General features: G+C 43.6%; 1 protein-coding gene across 1 annotated transcript in view; it reads left to right on the forward strand.

Moving 5' to 3' along the window:
• LOC310868280 (disco-interacting protein 2 homolog C-like) overlaps positions 1 to 19,917 on the forward strand; it is a 104,176-nt gene that overhangs the window by 22,382 nt on the left and 61,877 nt on the right. The window contains exons 2-5 of the mRNA XM_083778634.1: positions 8,615 to 8,719; positions 10,554 to 10,679; positions 15,501 to 15,980; positions 17,857 to 17,979. Coding sequence (XP_083634760.1) covers positions 8,615 to 8,719; positions 10,554 to 10,679; positions 15,501 to 15,980; positions 17,857 to 17,979 — 834 coding nt within the window. The remainder of the gene's footprint in view (positions 1 to 8,614; positions 8,720 to 10,553; positions 10,680 to 15,500; positions 15,981 to 17,856; positions 17,980 to 19,917) is intronic.

The raw sequence follows: 19,917 nt of genomic DNA on the forward strand, positions 1-19,917 counted from the left end.
CCTAACGAGCCATGCTACGAGCTGGCTGCTGGAATGGAATGTAATGGAATCTACTACATTATAAGACGCACGCCTCACCTCACCCTCTCAGTGTTTCACTCTCAAGCGTCTTTTCTCTCATTCACTCTCTCGTCTCTCTGTCCCTCGCGCTCTTTCACTCACTCACTCACACATGCTCTCTATCTCTCTCCCTCTCTCTCTTACAGGGGACATCACTCAGAAGGGTTATGAGAAGAAGAGGTCCAAGCTGATCAGGGCATATTTCAGGCACACTGGACTAGGTAACATAGCAAAACCTCTGACCCCCTCGCCCCCCCCCCCCCCCCCCTCGCCCCCCCCCCAGTCAAAATATTAACCTCTGTACCAAGATAGAATTGTACGTGGTGTCCACTGCAGAGTCATTGAGACCAAAGCAGTGCACCAAATAGGGGTGAGTTCAATTAAATTGATATGGCAATAATAGTATCGTATTCCTTGCCGATAATCGTATCGATACAGAGGCTACCATATCGATACGGCAGGAAATGCTGTGTGTGACTTTTATAAAAACAAACATCAGCATCAGTTTCTACCTGACCGCTACGATAATATAGATCTTTTTCATTTTTCCATCAAAACATATATTATTATTATTTATTTCCTGGCTTGTTATGTTTCAAATTCATGTATTTGTGAAAACATCGGCAATCGGTGGTCTATACCGACACGTGGGGCATTATTTGAAGTCAACACTGTGGCCTCTGTATCATGTTACGTATCGTATGTGAGTTTGTAGGCAATACCCAGCCCTAGCACCCCCAAGTACGTGAATTCACAAATGAAGTTCCTTATGGTTCCCTCGCCTGTAGTCGAAGCTGCGTCCCATTCTGTCTGTGCGTATTACTTTGGTTGGAATGGTGGAAAGTAACAAAGTGCATATAGGTACAATGTTGAGGTATTTGTTCTTTACTTGAGTATTTCCAATTTCCCAAACTTGTACCTCTACTACATAACATCTCAGAGGTAAAACATTTACTTTGACTCCACTACAATTATTTGAAAACTGATCATGCATGATGTTGACATCATGCATTACCCACTTCAGCCCTATGTATATTTCGGCAATTTGAAAATAGCCAATCTACAAGCCCCCCCCCCCGCTATTCACTTCAATGGAAGTCTGGGGGCTTGGCTGGCTGAGACTTGAGACTTAAAATACGTCAAAAGACGATCTCGGCAGTGGGCGATTAAGTAATGCAAAGCATACATGATAGCACATGCTTGAACATTTGACAATTAACGTCTAATATTTCTACAATTGCTACAAATTGCTACAAAACCTTTACATTCAATCATTTATATACAGTGTATATAATACTGTTCACTCACTAGTGAATGTAGGTCAGGACTCAGGACTCCCTAGAGTTCAGCTTGGGCCTGGTTCCTCTGAGTGTTTTCGTGACGTGCATCAAAGAAGTTACCAATGTCATTTCTTTTACTATAAAAGGTTTGTGTGGCTGCTAAACTCGAGCAAATAAGACAAACATAAACTCCTGCACTGCACTGCCACGGCAAACAGCATCTCTCGCTGCTCTGGTGCTATTTTGCATGTGTTTAAATGATTGTAATTATGCGTACAATTGACACAAACCTTTTTATATGCAAATAAGCCATTACAAAAATGCCTCCAACTCACAAATGCCAGAGTTAAAAGTCAAAACGTGGGTGTCGTGTTTGGGTGAGGGCCACATTGCACAAAAGATGACTCAATGATGGACACAGCCAGTTGCGCAGGCGTGCATGTGTGCGTTCACTTACACAGCTGTCACATTGGCTTTGAGTTTCAAACAATGCAATTGCAGTTAACTTTCACTACAGTACAGACTACTACTCGTAGTAGAGTGAAAGTTCTTAGTCTCAGAGAGTTGGTTGTAGGGGTGAAAGTGGCTTGAAGTTCTTCCCGGGACTCCCAGAGATTTACATAAGGGACACCTTCTTACCGAGGGTCAAACCCCCCCCCCCCCATTTTCGTGTCAACATTTTGTGTCAAACCCCCAAAACGTGTGGGTGTGGTTAAGGGTTTGTGGTCAGGCTAAAGAGCGGTCGGACCAGTGCCACGCCTCCCAAAATGCATAGAAAACCATGTGTTTCAAAGCGGTCTTTAACCACATTATTGAACTAGAACTGCACTCTGTCGAGTGCATACTTGCTTGTTGCACACTAGTAGGCCATAAATGGCCAACTAGTGCGCAAGCAGAGCGCGCAAGTATTTTCAACCGCTGTAAACTATGGAATCTCAGTATCTCTGTGAAGGAACGTTTGAAATGTCTAATTATTAATTAACTATTTGCTACCTATCTACTTTATGCATGTAAACACCTAGTATTATTAAGTATGGTTCAAGTTTCTATCTATATAAGAAATACAGTTTTATCAATTTAGAAATATTCTAGATCCCTTTTTAGTTTAAAAAAATAAATAAATCATTGATATGTGATGAAAAAAAAGGTATATAAACTGAATTAAAATATGTTATACAGTATAATTATTTTATTATTTATTGTAAATTGTCAATTGTTTTAAATGTATTTCATCTTGGACTATAGTGATATTAATACTAAATCTATGTATACATATACTATATAGAGTATGTAGTTGTAAGTTGATTAGCGGTATATTGTGGTTACTTTGCGCCAAAAACCGTGCCAGCCAACCCGCCACTTGATGCGTATGCAAATAAAACAGCAGATTTGTGCCTGGTTTGCTGGGACCAGATTACATACATGACCATATTTCTTACGTCATCATTGAGAGCTAGTCATACATATACACACCATGTACTCTGGTTCCAGCAAATCAGGCACAATTTGCTATTTTATTTTACTGATTATGTATATAGTATACGTATGACTAGCTCTAAATGAAGACTTAAGACATACATATACATATACATATACTATATAGAGTATGTAGTTGTAAGTTGATTAGCGGTATACTGTGGTTACTTTGCGCCAAAAACCGTGCCAGCCGACCCGCCACTTGATGCGTATGCGAATAAAACAGCAAATTTGTGCCTGGTTTGCTGGGACCAGATTACATAAATGACCATATGTCTTACGTCATCATTTAGAGCTAGTCATACATATACACACACCATGTACTCTGGTCCCAGCGAATCAGGCACAATTTGCTATTTTATTTTACTGATTATGTATATAGTATACGTATGACTAGCTCTAAATGATGACGTAAGACATATGGTCATTTATGTAATCTGGTCCCAGCAAACCAGGCACAAATTTGCTGTTTTATTCGCATACGCATCAAGTGGCGGGTCGGCTGGCACGGTGCACACAGACCGGGCGAAATTATTACTTGCGCGCTCTGCTTGCGCAAGTTATTACATTTTTTGTAGCCCGCCTACTGTATCCGGTAATTTTTTGCACACACCATAGGCACAGAGAAAGGCCGTTTCTGTATCCGGTCTATACCGTATCTCCAACTCCAGAGTGAACTGAGCCCATAGAGTTATGTGACTCACAAACTGGTTGTTTTGTGTGCAGTAGCTCCAACACAGCCTCACTCGTGCAAATCTAATAACTTCTTTGACTAGACAATTAACCCATTCTGACCTGAGATCAGATTCATAATAATAATAATAATGAATTGCATTTTTATGGCGCTTTTCTATGCACTATGTGCCTACTCAAAGCGCTTACAATGGTTCATTCATTCATACATTGGGAGGTGAAGCGGCGAACAGTCGACGCCAGCGTCCTCACTTCCCACCCCCAATCCAACCCTTGATGCTGAGTGTCAAGCAGGGAGGCACTGGGTCCCATTATTTAGAGTCTTTGGTATGACCATACCAAATACGAGGTTTCCGCCGGACACACACTGGTCTGATTAAACACAATAAGCACAAGGAATTGACACTGCCGATTATAGTAAAATTCCAATCACAGAGATTTGTGGAGAATTAAGACAGAACGAGACCTCTGAGCTGTGAATGTTGTGCAACATGACTCAAGCCGAGGCAGCTCCAACTCAGGTCTCACCGTCTCAGAGTCAGGAGAGCATTCTTTTATCAATCAGAATTTGCGTGCGCATCCTGTTTCTATCAGTGTGACGTTGTCTCTTAACCCATTCTGACCTGAGATCAGATTCACACGAGGTTTCCACTGGACACACGCTGGTCTGATTAACCCATTCTGACCTGAGATCAGATTCTAAAAATGTCAGTCGTTCTTCGATTTAAAAAAAAATAGCAGACCTACAAGCTCGTATCGCGCCACTCGGTGGCGCGATATGAGCTTGTAGATCTGCTATTTTTCAATAGCTAAAGCATAACATGATGCCAACACCAAAATGGGTGCCCGGTCAGAATGGGTTAAGGCGTCTATACATACATATACATTCATGAATCCACATGCTACTTAAAGCATAAGGAAACTTTGAAAGTGTTGCCTAATATAGGATGTTAATGGTAGGTTCACACCCCTATAACATTTTTGCTTAATACCAACAGCCGGTCAGCAAGTGGATTCATGAATGTGTGTAGAGGCTCTCGTCACTCAGAAGCTTTAACACGGCGCCAGAATCGCGGTAAAAAGGCACAAATTAAATCCGAAATGTGGATGGCAGAAAACCCACCACCAAGGACAGCAATTTTAGAAGAAGAGTTGAGACTGTTTGAAATTCTTCCCTTCCACTGCTTTGCACTGAGAATATATTTGCAATCCCATGGTTGGAACGGTAGGGCGTTGCTATGGGAACTGGACCGACGTTAAAGGTATATTCAGTGATTTCACTTAATTCAAATATCACTTATTTTTTTGTTTTGTTGTGATAATCCTCCCTACTATAGAGTGTGCTGACCATATAAGGAGTTCCTCCCTGTCCCCAGTTAACCCCTGGGGGTCAAAAAACCTTAGGTTTCGTTTTTTGACTCTCTATCCTGATTGGATGAAAGGCTTAGGTCCCAGCCAAAAACGAAACCTAAGGTTTTTTGAGTGAAATCACTGAATATACCTTTAAAGGCTTCCGTAGGAATCATCCATTATATAGACGGAGTCCACGTTGGGGTTATGTACTGTATACGGACTTGGGATATGACGCCACCTAGCGTAGACGTACATATACATACGGACTTGGGAAAGAAATAATTAATATGGGATTTTGCTTGTTGTTTTCTTGTAACTGAAGCACATACGGTCATGCCCTACGCCGGTCATGCCCAGACTATCCACTGATCATAGCTGCAGTGATTGTAGCCGCATGGCAAAGCCATGGTCGTGTATTGCCAGGCATGCTCACGAGTGGATATTATATTACGACCCATTGAATGGGGATCTGTATACAGTATACTGTATATCCTAAATGTCAGGAACACCTCAGTATTTGGACCCTTATGCAGAAGAACCCAGGCAACGACTTGCACTCAAACACTCCTTTTAACTCAGAAAACCCTCCCTGGGCAATATAACATAACATCCAAAATCTCGGGAAACACAGCATTATAATCGAGCAACCTAACAGAGTCCCTAATATACCTCCATACTCATTAACCAAAGTCTCTTCAGCTTACTGAGCTTAGAAGCACAGGTGGACACAGTCTCACAATCAGCCAGGGGAAAGTCAGGGCAAAGTCAGGGATGGCACACTCGGGCAAGAGTGTGACATTTAATTTGCATTTCATACTTTGTCATTGTGTACACAAGCTTCCAGTCTGCTGTATCCAAGCATCCTTGCAGCAAGCCTATGGACTGTGCTATCTATGATGACGCAGCAAGTGTGTGCTTGACGCTGTTAATTCTATTAACGTTCACAGAACATCAGGGTTCTAAGGATTTTAACCATATTATTGGTTAAAATCCAAGAACCGGCCAGCCGGGGCGCCTGATGGAGGGGAAAGGAACTGGTTGGAATAACGTGTTCCTTCCACGCGCTACGTCCAACCAGGGAAACTCCCCCCTGTCAGGTGTAAAGGAGCAACTTGGACACTCAGGCATGAAGGAAGCATGAGTTCAAGTCCGTTGCTCTCCCCTTGTCCACCATATATGGGGACAAGGTTGGTGGAGGGTGTGTAGAGCCCAGGATCACATTAGATGATTGACACAGGGGTGACATTTTTCACCCCTGTGTCAATCATCTAATGTGATCCTGTTACAAAATGGTGGGATAAAAAAAATATAAAAAAATAATAATCCAAGAACCCTCATGGTCTGTAAATGTAGCCTATTTGAGGTTTGGCACTCAACAATATTGATACTGTCAGTCTTTCTATTGGCTTTGTTGTCTCCACCAGGCCGAAGGCATGGGGGGAGAGTATGTTTTGCACTCCGTCCGTCCGTCCGTGTGTCCGTCCGTCCGTGTGTGTGTCCGTGAGCAGCTAATCTCCGGCACCGTTAACCCGGTCGATGCCAAATTTTGCACACACACTCCCTGGATGCCAACGATGAACCTCTGCCCCAAAATTTCCAGAACGGCCTGTTATAGCGCCACCAGGAGGCCGCTTTGTGCAAAACAAGTTTTTGCACAGCACACCTACAGATTTTGTCCAAACATCGCGCAAATTGGTACACAGTCTCTCTAGAGCCATTCAACGAAACGGGTCTTTCAGATTTCTCAGACTCCATCCTGATTGGTTAAGATTGGCTTCCAAAGTTCACAGGAGTGCTCAGTTTCAAACAAAATGCTGCAAATCATGAACACATCGCGTGATTTCCGTGAAATTGTGCACGCACATTTCCACTAGGCCGAGGAAGAAATGCCACATGAACAATTTCAACTCAGCCTCAAGGTGGCGCTATAACTGGCCGAAAAGTGTTTTTACCTCTAATTTACTTTTGTTGCCCTTTTATCCAACCACCAGATGTCCTACATTCCTATCCTGGTGGAGACCTGTGCCCAGAAGGGCACTTTTTCTAGTTTTACAATGTTTTTTTTCCTTCCCGATACGATTCCATAACTTGAATATTGATCGACACCGTGTACAGACCCGATATACCAAGACTAAACAAATCTGGAACAGTGGTTCTCAAAGTGCGGTTCCAAATGGACCCTTAAAGGTTTGAAATCCTGAGAGTTACGGGGCAGAGAATAGGAACATTCTAAGTAGAAAGTAGTATCTTTCTTTGGTAATATGTGACATTTTGGCCAATGTTTGACCATTTTTCACAGTATAGTACTATAGTTTGTTGGTTACTTTAGTAATGGTAGTAAACTAGTAATTCATCTTAGAGGGATTAAAATGTTCTTGACTTATAATACTTAATACTTGTTTACTGTTGAGCCACAATTTGGGAACCACTGCATTAGACTGTACTTTGTCACATGGATGGTTACAATCAAACGCAAAACTAAACCGCAAGCACGGGAGAAGTGCATGTTGCATGTTCGGACTAACGGGACTTCGGATCTATGGGCAGTCCCCTTTAAGACGGGGCAGACGGGGTGCGATTGACTGGCAATTCCTGGTTCCATTTGTGGGCAGAAATCCATTGTTTGTGAATTCACCCCTGATGATTTGAATGTGCAGCTTTTGCACATTGTCTCACGGTTTTAAGGCACAACTTGCTCAACTGGGCTGGGCTTCTTTTGTTATGTCGCCGTGAGGAGTAGTTTGGAAGAATAGCTGTGGGAATGAATAAGGACTGTTTGGCATAGTTGGAGGACAGTTTCGTGTTAAAGTGAATTAATTTAGTTTTTATTGTGTAACCTTGGAAAAATAATTGTGTGCAGAACCAATGGAGGATGGATGTAGGACAAATGCACAGTATAGCCGGACTTCTACAGTCAATGACATGATAGATAACTACTAGCTAGCTAAGCTTCCTATCTTTAGGCCCTGTTGTAAATGCAACAATCCATTAATGATGTTGAATAGAGGAAGGGAGCGCTTTCTTTGGTCCTTTGTATGTTGAACTGAAAGCGAGGTCAACGGTTAAATCATAACATTAAAGAAGACGATCCAAGGCACTCTGTTCCAGTGAGGTGGGGAAAAAAAGGCTTTTTTATTTAAGAGTTAAGGCATGGCAAAGAACATTACAAAAAGGACCAAGGGGGTTTCGGCACTCAGCCTTCGTCAGGGTCCCAGTAATGTTTTATTTATTTATTTATTTAGTTTTGGAAGTCTCTCTCCTGAAATGCAATCATCTCCATTTTCATTTTGACAGCCCCTGAACTTTGATGACTTTCCCTGCAATGTATCCATCGATTCGTGATATGTCTGTGTGCGTGTGCGCGTGTGCGTGTGCGTGTGCATGTGCATGTGCATGTGCATGTGCGTGTGCGTGTGCGTGTGTGTGTGTGTGTGTGTGCGTGTGTGTGTGCGCGTGTGTGCGTGTGCGTGTGTGTCTGTCTGTCTGTCCGTGTCTTGTGTTGTCCATCTGCCTATTATCTGTGTGTATATGTGTGTGTCTGTCTGTCTGTCCATGTCTTGTGTTGTCCATCTGCCTATTATCTGTGTGTATATGTGTGTGTGCGTGTGCGTGTGTGTGTGTGTGTGTGTGTGTGTGTGTGTGTGTGCGCGTGTGTGCGTGTGCGTGTGTGTCTGTCTGTCTGTCCGTGTCTTGTGTTGTCCATCTGCCTATTATCTGTGTGTGTATGTGTGTGCGTGCCTCTCTCTGTGCAGGTATGGAAGGGCCCATGTCTCACAGGCCCCCCCACGGCCCCCCCTCTGCAGCGCGCTTCCATCGACGACGCACCTCTGGCACGCGGGACGAGCGCTACAGATCAGGTACTGGAACCGCATTATGGGAACGGGTCCAGCTGTTAGCAAGTGGATTGTTTTTTTTTGTTTCTCCTTTTCTTTTGTTGCTTTTCCTTAATCCCATTCTGACCTGAGATCAGATTCACACAAGGTTTCCACTGGACACACACTGGTCTGACGAACCCATTCTGACCCAAGATCAGATTCTAAAAATGTCAGTCGTTCTTCGATTTTTCAAAAAATAGCAGACCTACAAGCTCGTATCACGCCACTCGGTGGCGCGATATGAGCTTGTAGATCTGCTATTTTTAAATAGCTAAAGCACGACATGATGCCAACACCAAAACGGGTGCCCGGTCAGAATGGGTTAAGGACTCAAATTGACATATTGGTTGTTCAGTTTGACCCACCAGTTTTGGAGAGTTCTGGCTTATAGAGTAAATGTCTTGGAGAAAACAGTGAGTTGAGAAAACAGGCTTGAAAGGTTCACTTCTGTGGACTCTAACATTACACCTATAGCTACATGTTTAAGCATTTATTTCATATTTACATGTCGATTTTAAGCTCTGACATTTATTTCAGACATGCTCTGTATGTGAAGAGTCTGCCTGTGCTAACTCATTTTGGATTAAAAGAAAAGAAAAGAAAAAAGAACCACGACTGTCTCTGCATCAAAAAGAGTCACAAATTTAAAACAAAATAAAACAATAAAAAAATGGAGTTAGTTGGTCCCCCCCCCGACAGCAGTTTAGCTCCAAACAAAGTGCTAGGCCAATACCATGCGAGGCCAAAATGTGCCAATGCATTTCAATGCAATCTAATGCACACACTGAACATCAGGACAACAAGTTTAACCCATTTTGGGGCGGGAACACCTTTTGGTGTTAGCACTATGTTATGCTTTAGCTATTGAAAAATAGCAGATCTACAAGCTCATATCGCGCCACCGAGTGGCGCGATACGAGCTTGTAGGTCTGCTATTTAAAAAAAATCTTTGAAAATGTAACATATATTCTTTCAGAAGATTTCTTTTTTATTTCGACGTCAGGCCTAAATGGGTTAACCCATTCTGAACAGGGAACCCATTTTGGTGTCGGCATCATGTTATGCTTTAGCTATTTAAAAATAGCAGATCTACAAGCTCATATCGCGCCACCGAGTGGCGCGATACGAGCTTGTAGGTCTGCTATTTTTTTTAAATCAAAGAGCGACTGACATTTCTAGAATCTGATCTCAGGTCAGAATGGGTTCATCAGGACCAGTGTGTGTCCGGCGGAAACCTCGTATGAATCTGATCTCAGGTCAGAATGGGTTAAACTAACATTGCTAGATGACTGCCCTTCCGCATCCAATAATTCACACGTACAGACGAGTGTGTAGTGTTTCCGTATCCGATCTAGAGTCTGGATCTAGACCGACAGCAAAGAATATAGAGTATTTCCACCAAATAAAGAAAAAAGAAAAAGAAACAAATTGAAGCGTGAAGGGAAAGAGGATGCATGGGGAACGTATTGCTCTTCTCAACACTTCTCAACAAAAATGTCACACTGTTTTGACGGTTTTCTTCTCCAACGGACAGACACATTTTAGTTTTTTTTATCTGATGATAACATAGTCCAATATTGTCAGCCACTCTCAATTAATGTCTGTGTTCTATTTTTCACATTGCTTTTGAGTATAATCTCTCTCTGTGGCTGTGCGTGTGCATGAACAAAAGGGATTATTCTTGTGGCCTGTTGCATATTGTTATGTTTTATTAAAGGTCTTCCCTCCTCTTATCTCCCCCACTCCAACCGTCCCCTCCCTCCCTCCCTCTCTCTGCCTTTCTATGTTTATACTCCCCCCTCTGTCCACCTGTCAGATGTGCACACGGAGGCGGTGCAGGCTGTGTTGGCGCGCCATGTGGAGAGGAAGGTGGCCGTGCCCATGCCCTCCAAGAGACGCTCGCTGGTGGTGCAGACGTCCATGGACGCGTACACGCCTCCAGGTGAGTCGCACACGTCGTTATTATGCGGCACGTTTTTGCTTCTCAGGAGTCGACGTCAACTAAAGAGCTCGCGGATCTGCTACTTTGGTGTGATGCTGTATAGTGTGATCAAGTATGGCTTTACTTGAGGGAAAAAAACCTGGGAGGGAAGTTTATGCCCGACAGTGATGATATGTACCCGTGTTCTTTTGGCTTCAATACCCCCCTTTCCTTGACTTCTGAAATCCAAGCATCCCTTTTGCCCAATTACGTTTCGCTTAGCAAACTGCAAAAAACTGTCAACTAAGAGCTCGCGGATCTGCTACTTTTGTGTGATGCTGTATAGTGTGATCAAGTATGGCTTTACTTGAGGGAAAAAAACCTGGGAGGGAAGTTTATGCCCGACAGTGATGATATGTACCCGTGTTCTTTTGGCTTCAATACCCCCCTTTCCTTGACTTCTGAAATCCAAGCATCCCTTTTGCCCAATTACGTTTCGCTTAGCAAACTGCAAAAAACTGTCAACTAAGAGCTCGCGGATCTGCTACTTTTGTGTGATGCTGTATAGTGTGATCAAGTAGGGCTTTACTTGAGGGGAAAAAAACCCTTCAGAATGTGGAGTTTATGCCCGACAGTGATGATATGTACCCGTGTTCTTTTGGCTTCAATACCCCCCCCCCTTTCCTTGACTTCTGAAATCCAAGAATCCCTTTTGCCCAATTACGGTTCGCTTAGCAAACTGCAAAAGAAAACCATTCCTACCCAGCATACAAATGCCTTGCATGTTCGATAAGCCACCTTTTAACCCTCTAAGACCCAGCATTGCTTTATAGCAACAATTATATTTTAATGAATTACTTAATTATTATAATTTTTTTCTGTTCTTTTTTCAGTGATGTTCATTGCAATGCCAATGCAATGCCATTGGTCATGATATTTGCATATAAATACCCCCCACAGAGGCTGAAATTCACACGAATTAAAAATGTCTGGACTCTGTGCAATTTTGAACATTTTTTAACCTATGACTTTTGACCTTTAACCCTAATAAAAGTAAGTAAAATAATTGTAATATATGTTTTTTACTTTTTTTTGTGATCATTAGAATGTCTAGAACATGTTTTATTCATTATTGTGAAAGATATCCCCCAAATGTAAATTATTAATTTATTATATTATTACCGGTATATAATAATTATATAATGTGCATACAATTTTCATCAAACTTTTACATATTTCTTTTAACCTAATTCCTAGTAGTACAAAGTAGTAGTAAGGTTGAAATCTCTTTTTTAGTAGAAAGTAGAAATTAATCCGGGTCTTACAGGGTTAAAGATCACAACATTGCAAACTAAGATGACAAAAGAGTTTCTCCTGAGGAGATTTATGTGACCATACTGTAGCATTTCAGTAAGTCCAGCTTTGATGTGAAAATAATACGCCATAATGGCAAATAGTATTACTTTCTATTCAACAACAGGGAGAGACACACGCACTCACGCACGCACACAATTACACTATGAATGGGACGATTCAATGATACGATCTTGATACCTGCCAATTTGATTTATATCGCGATTCTTAATTATATTGCGGTTATTGCGATTCGGTATTACGATTTTTTTCTCCACTATTATAAACAATATAAACCATGAAAAGTTACGTCAGTCAGTCTTTTTGACATGAAAAAACATACCAAAAAGATTCGGAAACCTTCAAATCGATTTAAGGTTAGAAAAATAATGTGGCATTCAAAATTGCGATATACACCCCTACAGCGTGCACACACATACGCACACATGCACACACACACACGAGGAGACAGACACACAGTGGTTTTTTCAATTGAATTCCATCTTACTTAAGCCCAAAATACCGACCCCACAAAAGCCTGCCCCGTGCCCGGGGAGGATTACGTTGTAATGCTCGTGTCTGCTCCTCTCAGCCGTTTAGATGCTCAGCCCAAAAAAATAAAAAAGATACAAAAAAAGGGGGAAAAAAATGATAGCTCCAGAGAATGCCACAGAATTGGTAAGAGAGTCCACGCACGCACACACACACACTGAGGTACAGTGGGACCTTTGGCTCAAAGCGAACTGCATTAGGCGGATGAAGAAGTTTTAATCCATTCTGACCTGAGATCAGATTCTAAAAATGTCTATTACATCCTGACAGTTTCATTATTAACCCATTCTGACCTGAGATCAGATTCTAAAAGTGTCTTCGATTTTTCAAAAATAGCAGACCTACAAGCTCGTATCGCGCCACTCGGTGGCGCGCTATGAGCTTGTAGATCTGCTATTTTTCAATAGCTAAAGCATGACATGATGCCGACACCAAAATGGGTTCCCGTTCAGAATGGGTTAAAAAAAGCAAAAGCGATTATAAGCAATTCAGCATAATGCTACGGTAACAACAGCACCCACGCACTGTAGTCTGGGAAAGACGAGGTTTTAGAAGGTCGTCGTGTTGTGTGTCTATTGTGGGTCTATTGACAGTCCCCCCCCCGTCCACCCAAATCAGGGGAGCCTTAACGATTCCATGCCACCATTGACTCCAGCGCTCTGTAGTCAGTGCCGACAGAATGCACCGAAAAGGCAGCGAAGTAGACCCTGTGAACCGGAAGTAGTAGTAGTAATCGGCCATTTTCGTGCCGCAGTGGATCACCTTTGCTAGCGTTGGAAGCGTTAATATGCTAACCGGGACGTCGTGATCATTTTTTATTGAGCTCCTAACCTTCCCTCACCTCATATCACAAAAAACACAGCTAAAGAACGTGTGCGCGTGCTCAGAGTTTTGGGATTTGTATGACGTCACACCATAGAATCAAGCGTTGCCTAGCGAGGGGAAGCTAAAATACGGTAAATGTAATCGTATTAATTTTGGATTAATACTCTTTTAACACATTTCTTGTGTTCTCGTGTTTGGCAAAGGGGAGGTTTATATTTCTCGAGTTTGGCATAGATTGTGTTTTAAAAGGCGTTGCTTCTGCTACGCGTTGTGAACTTGTAGGTCTGTGCAACCCCAGCATCCATATTCAGGGGGGGGGGGGGGGACCTTCGCACAATATAGCAGATCTACAAGCTCTCTTAGAGCTCTCTCGGAGAGCTTGTAGATCTGCGATTTTCAGCGAATATATTATTTGATGTGGAGCGAAAACGTAGAAAACTAGCATGATATGATATGGTACTTTATTGTCAGTTCACACTGAAATTTGTCTTGCGACCCAGCAGCCAAGTATGCAGAAACACATATACACACATTTGACACAGAACAAAAGAATATTACATACATAAAGACATGAAGAGCAATGTCCACCGCGTAGATTACCAAATGGCTACTACAACTCCTGATTAAGCCTCAAAGGACCTCTTCAGTCTGACCTTAATGTATGCTGGTACACCATATCTCCTTCCTGAAGGTAGCAGCAACCTATATTCTCCATACACCACATGGTTAGTATTAGAGGTGATATTCCTTGCTAACCGTAGGATGCTGTTATCATACGTGGATGTATAACGTTTCTGAAGTGGTTGTCCAAGCAGGATCTAGTATGAAAGCCAACATTAAGTGGCTGAACGTTTTGTTCGGTTTCTGCACTCGTCTTCTCCGAAGACAAAAGCAAATTATGCATCCTCTGGCTTGTAGCACGGCCGCCGCTTCCCAGTCTCCATGGAGTCTTCCCAGTCTCCATGGAGATGTGTGGACACTGGATGATGTGTGGGAAGAAAAGGTTAAATCCTCAAAATAATCCCTGTATCTTCCATCGCTATAGAGTAGTAGACCATTCCTTGCTAACCTTAAGATGCTGTTATCATATGTGTTATAGGTTTCTGAAGAGATTGTCCAACCATCTGTTCAGTTGTTGCAGCAGTTGTGACTTTAGGGCTGCAGACAAACATCCAAACCAGGTGGTACTACAGTACTGAAGAACACATCTGTCTACTAGCACCGAAGGATCTTAGACGGCGAAGGAAGTAGATTATTTGCTTTGTTTTCTCACACACTCAATCGATCTGATCTTTCCATGACAAAAGATGGTCTATTTCTACTCCTAGGTATTTGTACGAACATACCTGGTTGCTCTGTTCACCATGAATAGTAATGGGGGATCTGTGTATCTCTGGTGGTGTACTAGTGGTGTTGTGGTTGAGAGCATGAAGCCCTCAACCACCACACGCTGTGTGTTAACGCTCACACACATTCACACCAGCGTAATTAGAGCCATAATTAGAGCCTAGACTGACACGATTAACACAATTACAGAGACGTTTGCATGACAGCAATTGGTAGACGATGAGTTCCTCTCTCGTCGCGACTGACATAATTACGGCGAGGAATCACAGAGAGACATTTGTGTTAGGCAGAAATCCGACATAAAGGTGAAGGAAGGTCGACGATGTATGAGAGAGAGAACATGGAGGCAGACAGTAGAGAACAAAATGACATGTCGCACTGCTTTCCTTTCGCACTGGTGGAAAAAACGACACGATTGTTTTTCTTGTACAGGCTTTGGTACAGGCTTTAGTTCTGTCATACTATTGATCTGACTGTCATTAGACTGACACCCTACCCAAAACCCTAACCTAACAATAACCTAAAGCACGGCGCAACGCATTGTCGGGAGTGATGGGTGATTTCCGCATGTCGGACCTTTGGTCCGTTCTGGCGTGTCGGATTGTTTTTTAAATGCTAATTTGTGGCTGACGCCTGTCCCACGCAAAGGGAGGACATCTGGTAGGTTGTGAGTGTCCTTGTTCCATTTCCTCGTTCAAACGAGGCCTGTTTATAACCCCTGTACACGTCGACCCCTCTCTCCTCCTCCCTCTCCTCCACCCCCAGGCCTGTCTCCTCTGTGCTCGGACTCGTCATCGGAGGGCTCCGACGTCGACGACGACGACGAGGAGCCGGGGGGCCCGGGGGGCGACGACATGTCCGTGGCGGAGCACTGGATGAGCCGAGGCGGGGTCCCCCTCGGGGGACCCCACCACCAGCACCACCAGCACCACCACCACCACCACCACCACCCGGGCAGCCTGGGACTGCAGGGCCTGGGCCTGGGAGGCGGCGGGGGCCCCGGGGCCCACCTGGGCTCCACCTCCTCGTCCTCGTCGTCGACGCAGAGCGGCGGCAGCGGCAACGCGGGGCGCCTGGCCGACAACCTGGCGCACGCGCACATCTCCTCGCACGCCGCCGCCACGGCGCACCTGCTGCAGCCGCACGCCTCCTCGGCCTCGGCGGCGCACCACCACCTGTCGCACTTTCACCTCAGCCAGGCCCACCACCACCACCCGCACAGCCTGCTGTCGCAGTCGCACCACGGTAAGCGTTCTGTTGCCTTCACGTTCTCTCTTTCTCTCTTTCTTTCTTTCTTTCTTTCTTTCTTTCTTTCTTATTACAGTGGCATTAGTCCCAGCCTTACAATCATCTGCGAAGAGAAATCGGTTGGATGGATTTCCAGTGTTTCAAATGTATTGAACGAACACTTTTTGACAAAATACAGATATACAGACAAATACAAACAAAAGTGACTGTTCGGGGGTGGTATATACATACAACCCCAAAATGGGTCCCGCCATCGGCCCCCAAAAATGTGCCATCGGTCGGCCTCTATATTAGACGTGTATGTGGGCCACCTTGGTGACGCCGCCAGAGGTCATAGACGTAGTCATGGCAACGCGAGTTTGAATTCAGCGCACACGCACGGCTGGCCTGTGTGGCGGGATATGTCCTCTCTGCACCCTCCTCGTCTGTCCTATCTCGCTCCCCTGTGCTGAACATCTAGTGGTTCTCAATCCTTTTCATGTCAAGGACTCCCCACATTAAAGGGATTGTGACATTAAAAAAAAGGTTTTGGAATTGTTCTTATTTTTTTTAGGTTTTCTAATCTCAATTGCACCCAAAAAACATGAACTTTTAACATTCAGTAGATTTTCTGTGATCTGGGGTTTTCTGGCTCAAACAAGTGCTCTGATTTGCCGGCAGTTTGTGATGTAAGAGCCTGCAAATCCCATATATGTCAATGGGATTTGCCAGCAGATGTCACTGTTTTCACTGTGTTGCCTGTTTTCATTGTAGCTCAAAAGGCTTCCAAACTCCAAAGAAAACTTCAGACCACAGAAAATCCACTGAATGTTCAAAGTTCAGGTTTTTTGGGTGTAATTGAGGTCATTAAAATAAAAAATAAAAATAAAAATAAATGAAAATGAATGTCATAAAACCTTTAATAGGCATTTCAAGATCTTCTTGAAAATAGCCGATCTCCAAGCTCACGACACTTCACTATGCGACAGCGTGTTTTCAAATAGCCAATGTTGTAGTAGGGATAAAATGGGTGTAACCTTCCTCTTCTACCCCAGATTTGAACCCGGTTTTCTGCTCAAGTGCTGACAACAATGAGCTAATAGAGCTGGCCTGCTAGCTTGCTCGGGGGGGGGGGGGGGATTCCGTTGTGTGCCAGTTCCTGTGTCTAGGTGAGACATGGCATTTGACACGGTCTAAATGTCCCAATAGAAGAGCAGGGGGACAAAAAATACAACCACGGCAATAGTATAAGTTATTGTATTAGCATATTCTATAACATACAGATTGGACAGAATTACATTTTATTCATAAGAAAAAGGAAAGGAAAATCCTTAGTGAGGCCATAGAGGGTATTCATAAAGTGAATAAAGCAAATCGAGTGGCAAAGTGAGTGGAAAAGTCAGTTTAACGTAATTTAACGTTGTTTAATGCAATCAGTTTTAAGGGTAAACGTCCGGGTGTGATGATGATGTCATGTGCAATGTGCATACCCTCTATATTGATGCTATAATAACTAACTTAGCTGGGGAACCCCCTGGAACCTCCTCAAGGACCCTGGGGGTTCCCACAACAAGCACCAGCCCCAACAGAATGTTTGAAAAGAGTAATAATAACCCTCCATGTCCCTTTGCAGGTATAGGCCACCTGTCTCTGAGTAATAATAACCCTACATGTCCCTTTGTAGGTATCGGCCACCTGTCTCTGAGTAATAATAACCCTACATGTCCCTTTGCAGGTATCGGCCACCTGTCTCTGAGTAATAATAACCCTATACATGTCCCTTTGCAGGTATCGGCCACCTGTCTCTGAGTAATAATAACCCTATACATGTCCCTTTGCAGGTATCGGCCACCTGTCTCTGAGTAATAATAACCCTATACATGTCCCTTTGCAGGTATCGGCCACCTGTCTCTGAAGAGGAAGGGGGCTCTGAGCGTGGCGGAGAACGGAGGCTCCCTCAGGCGCTCCTGCGAGTTTGGCTCCGACATGCTGTGGCCCCCGCCGCTGGAGTCTGACGGTAGGTCTCTGACATGCTGTGGCCCCCGCCGCTGGAGTCTGACGGTATAGAGAGATACTCTCTATATCATGCATAATAGTGAGTGACAAAATGAGTTTAATGTTGTTTAACTCAATCAGACTTTTCTGTTTGGATGTATGGGCAGTCAAGGCCAGAAAGTCGTTTTTTGCTGGTCAGTAGGCTTTCCTGATGATGTCACGTGCATACACTCTATAGAGCACCGAAGTCCTGACGTAACTCACTCATCCCTTCAATTCCCCTGGTTCGCGGAAGTAATTTCTCTATGGAGAATTACATGGGGTGATCTTAATATCGTCTACTATAAGCGGTGTGGTCCAAAAATAAACAAGCTGTCTCGGCGTTATTGTCAGGGAGGTGTCTCTGTATCGTTTGCAACAGTCAGTCACTCATATATGATACAGTCTGCTTCTAGCGAAAATGTAACTAATTCAGCAGCAGTAACATTAGCGTTTTCTCTCAGTCAGTTGATTCTTCATATCCATAAATTATGAGTGAAGCGGCCGGGATGACATGTATATTTTTCAAACACAGTTCTTATATGAAGTGATCTAAAATCCCCCCTATGGGGATTACAATGCAACTAAAAAAATACATGAACCTGGGGACCTACGCCCTCTACTGAAAGTGACGTCAGACTTCGGTGCTCTATTGCGAGTGCACATACAAAAAACAGCAGCACTATCAACAGCATTGAAAATAAACAGTTCACAGTGTCACAGCTCATGTTCATAATAGTTCATGAGTCTCACAGATCACTAGTTCAAGGTCTAGAGTTCATGATTCAAGGTATAGTCTGGTGACCACCGGAGAGACGGGTGACAGCCTGCATGTAGACAGCACCCAGGTGATCAGTATGGGTTACTGCCCCAGCCTCAGTGTCTTCCGTGAGGAGGAAGCCCAACAAACCTCGGTGAGGCCTTTAGGAGGGCCATTATAACCCTGGTGAGACGTAGGAGGGGCCCGGACAGGAGTCAATCCACAGAACCTAGTCCTTCCACGCGCCAGAATCTGGTTCTCCCTGCCCCGGCAGAGTAGTTCCGGAGCAACGGATTGTGTGGCCTTGCTCATTCCCTGATGGACTGATCGAGGGTATAGCTACTGGGACGTAAATCGGGATTTGATCAACCCTGGCTGGGGCTGAGTGATTGGTATGATGTTGGTACTGTAGACCCCAAACCCCGTTGATCTCAGGATACATCACTGAGGATCAGAGTTGGGGTCCGTTACTCATAAAAGTAAGGCACTACATATTACATATTACTTTTGAAAAAAGTAATGCCTTACATTACTTTATTACTCCCTGGAGAAAGTAACTAGTTACATTACTCGTTACATTACTTTTGCGTTACTCCATAAAATCGCATGTCGCATTGTCACATAATTTACCACTTAACAAATTTTTATAATCCTAATAAGGAGGACATACACAACATCTTTCTTTATGCTCTTTACCAGGTTGTGGAGGAATAAAACAAAATGGGCCTTTCCAAAATGGTCTAGTGCAGTGGTTCTCTTGACCTTGTAAAACTTTTTCTATGCAAACTTCTAATCAATTCTTCAATCAATCAAATCAGATATATTCAAATAAAAATAATGAGACTGAGAGAAATCAGTAGCCTATATGTTCACAGTGCTTTAGGATCCCTTTCTTTATGATGTGGAGTTCCCTGCTCCATGCTCATTAAATGTAGTTTTTCATGTCGGCATATTTGGTTTATTCATCTCTGCATTAACTAACTAGTGATTGTGACTCTGAGAGCACATACATTCTACAACAAACAAGACCCTCCCAGCTGGCAGTGTTGCCAGGTTTTGGAAGAGAAACAAGCAGCCATGTCTATGAAAACAAGCCCAAAAGAAGCCTGACTAGGCTATTATACAACAAGCCCAAAGTCGCTTATAATAAGCGGACATGGC

The sequence above is a fragment of the Protomyctophum parallelum genome (assembly GCF_964188405.1).
Source record: "Protomyctophum parallelum genome assembly, chromosome: 12".
Taxonomy (NCBI): Eukaryota; Metazoa; Chordata; class Actinopteri; order Myctophiformes; family Myctophidae; genus Protomyctophum; species Protomyctophum parallelum.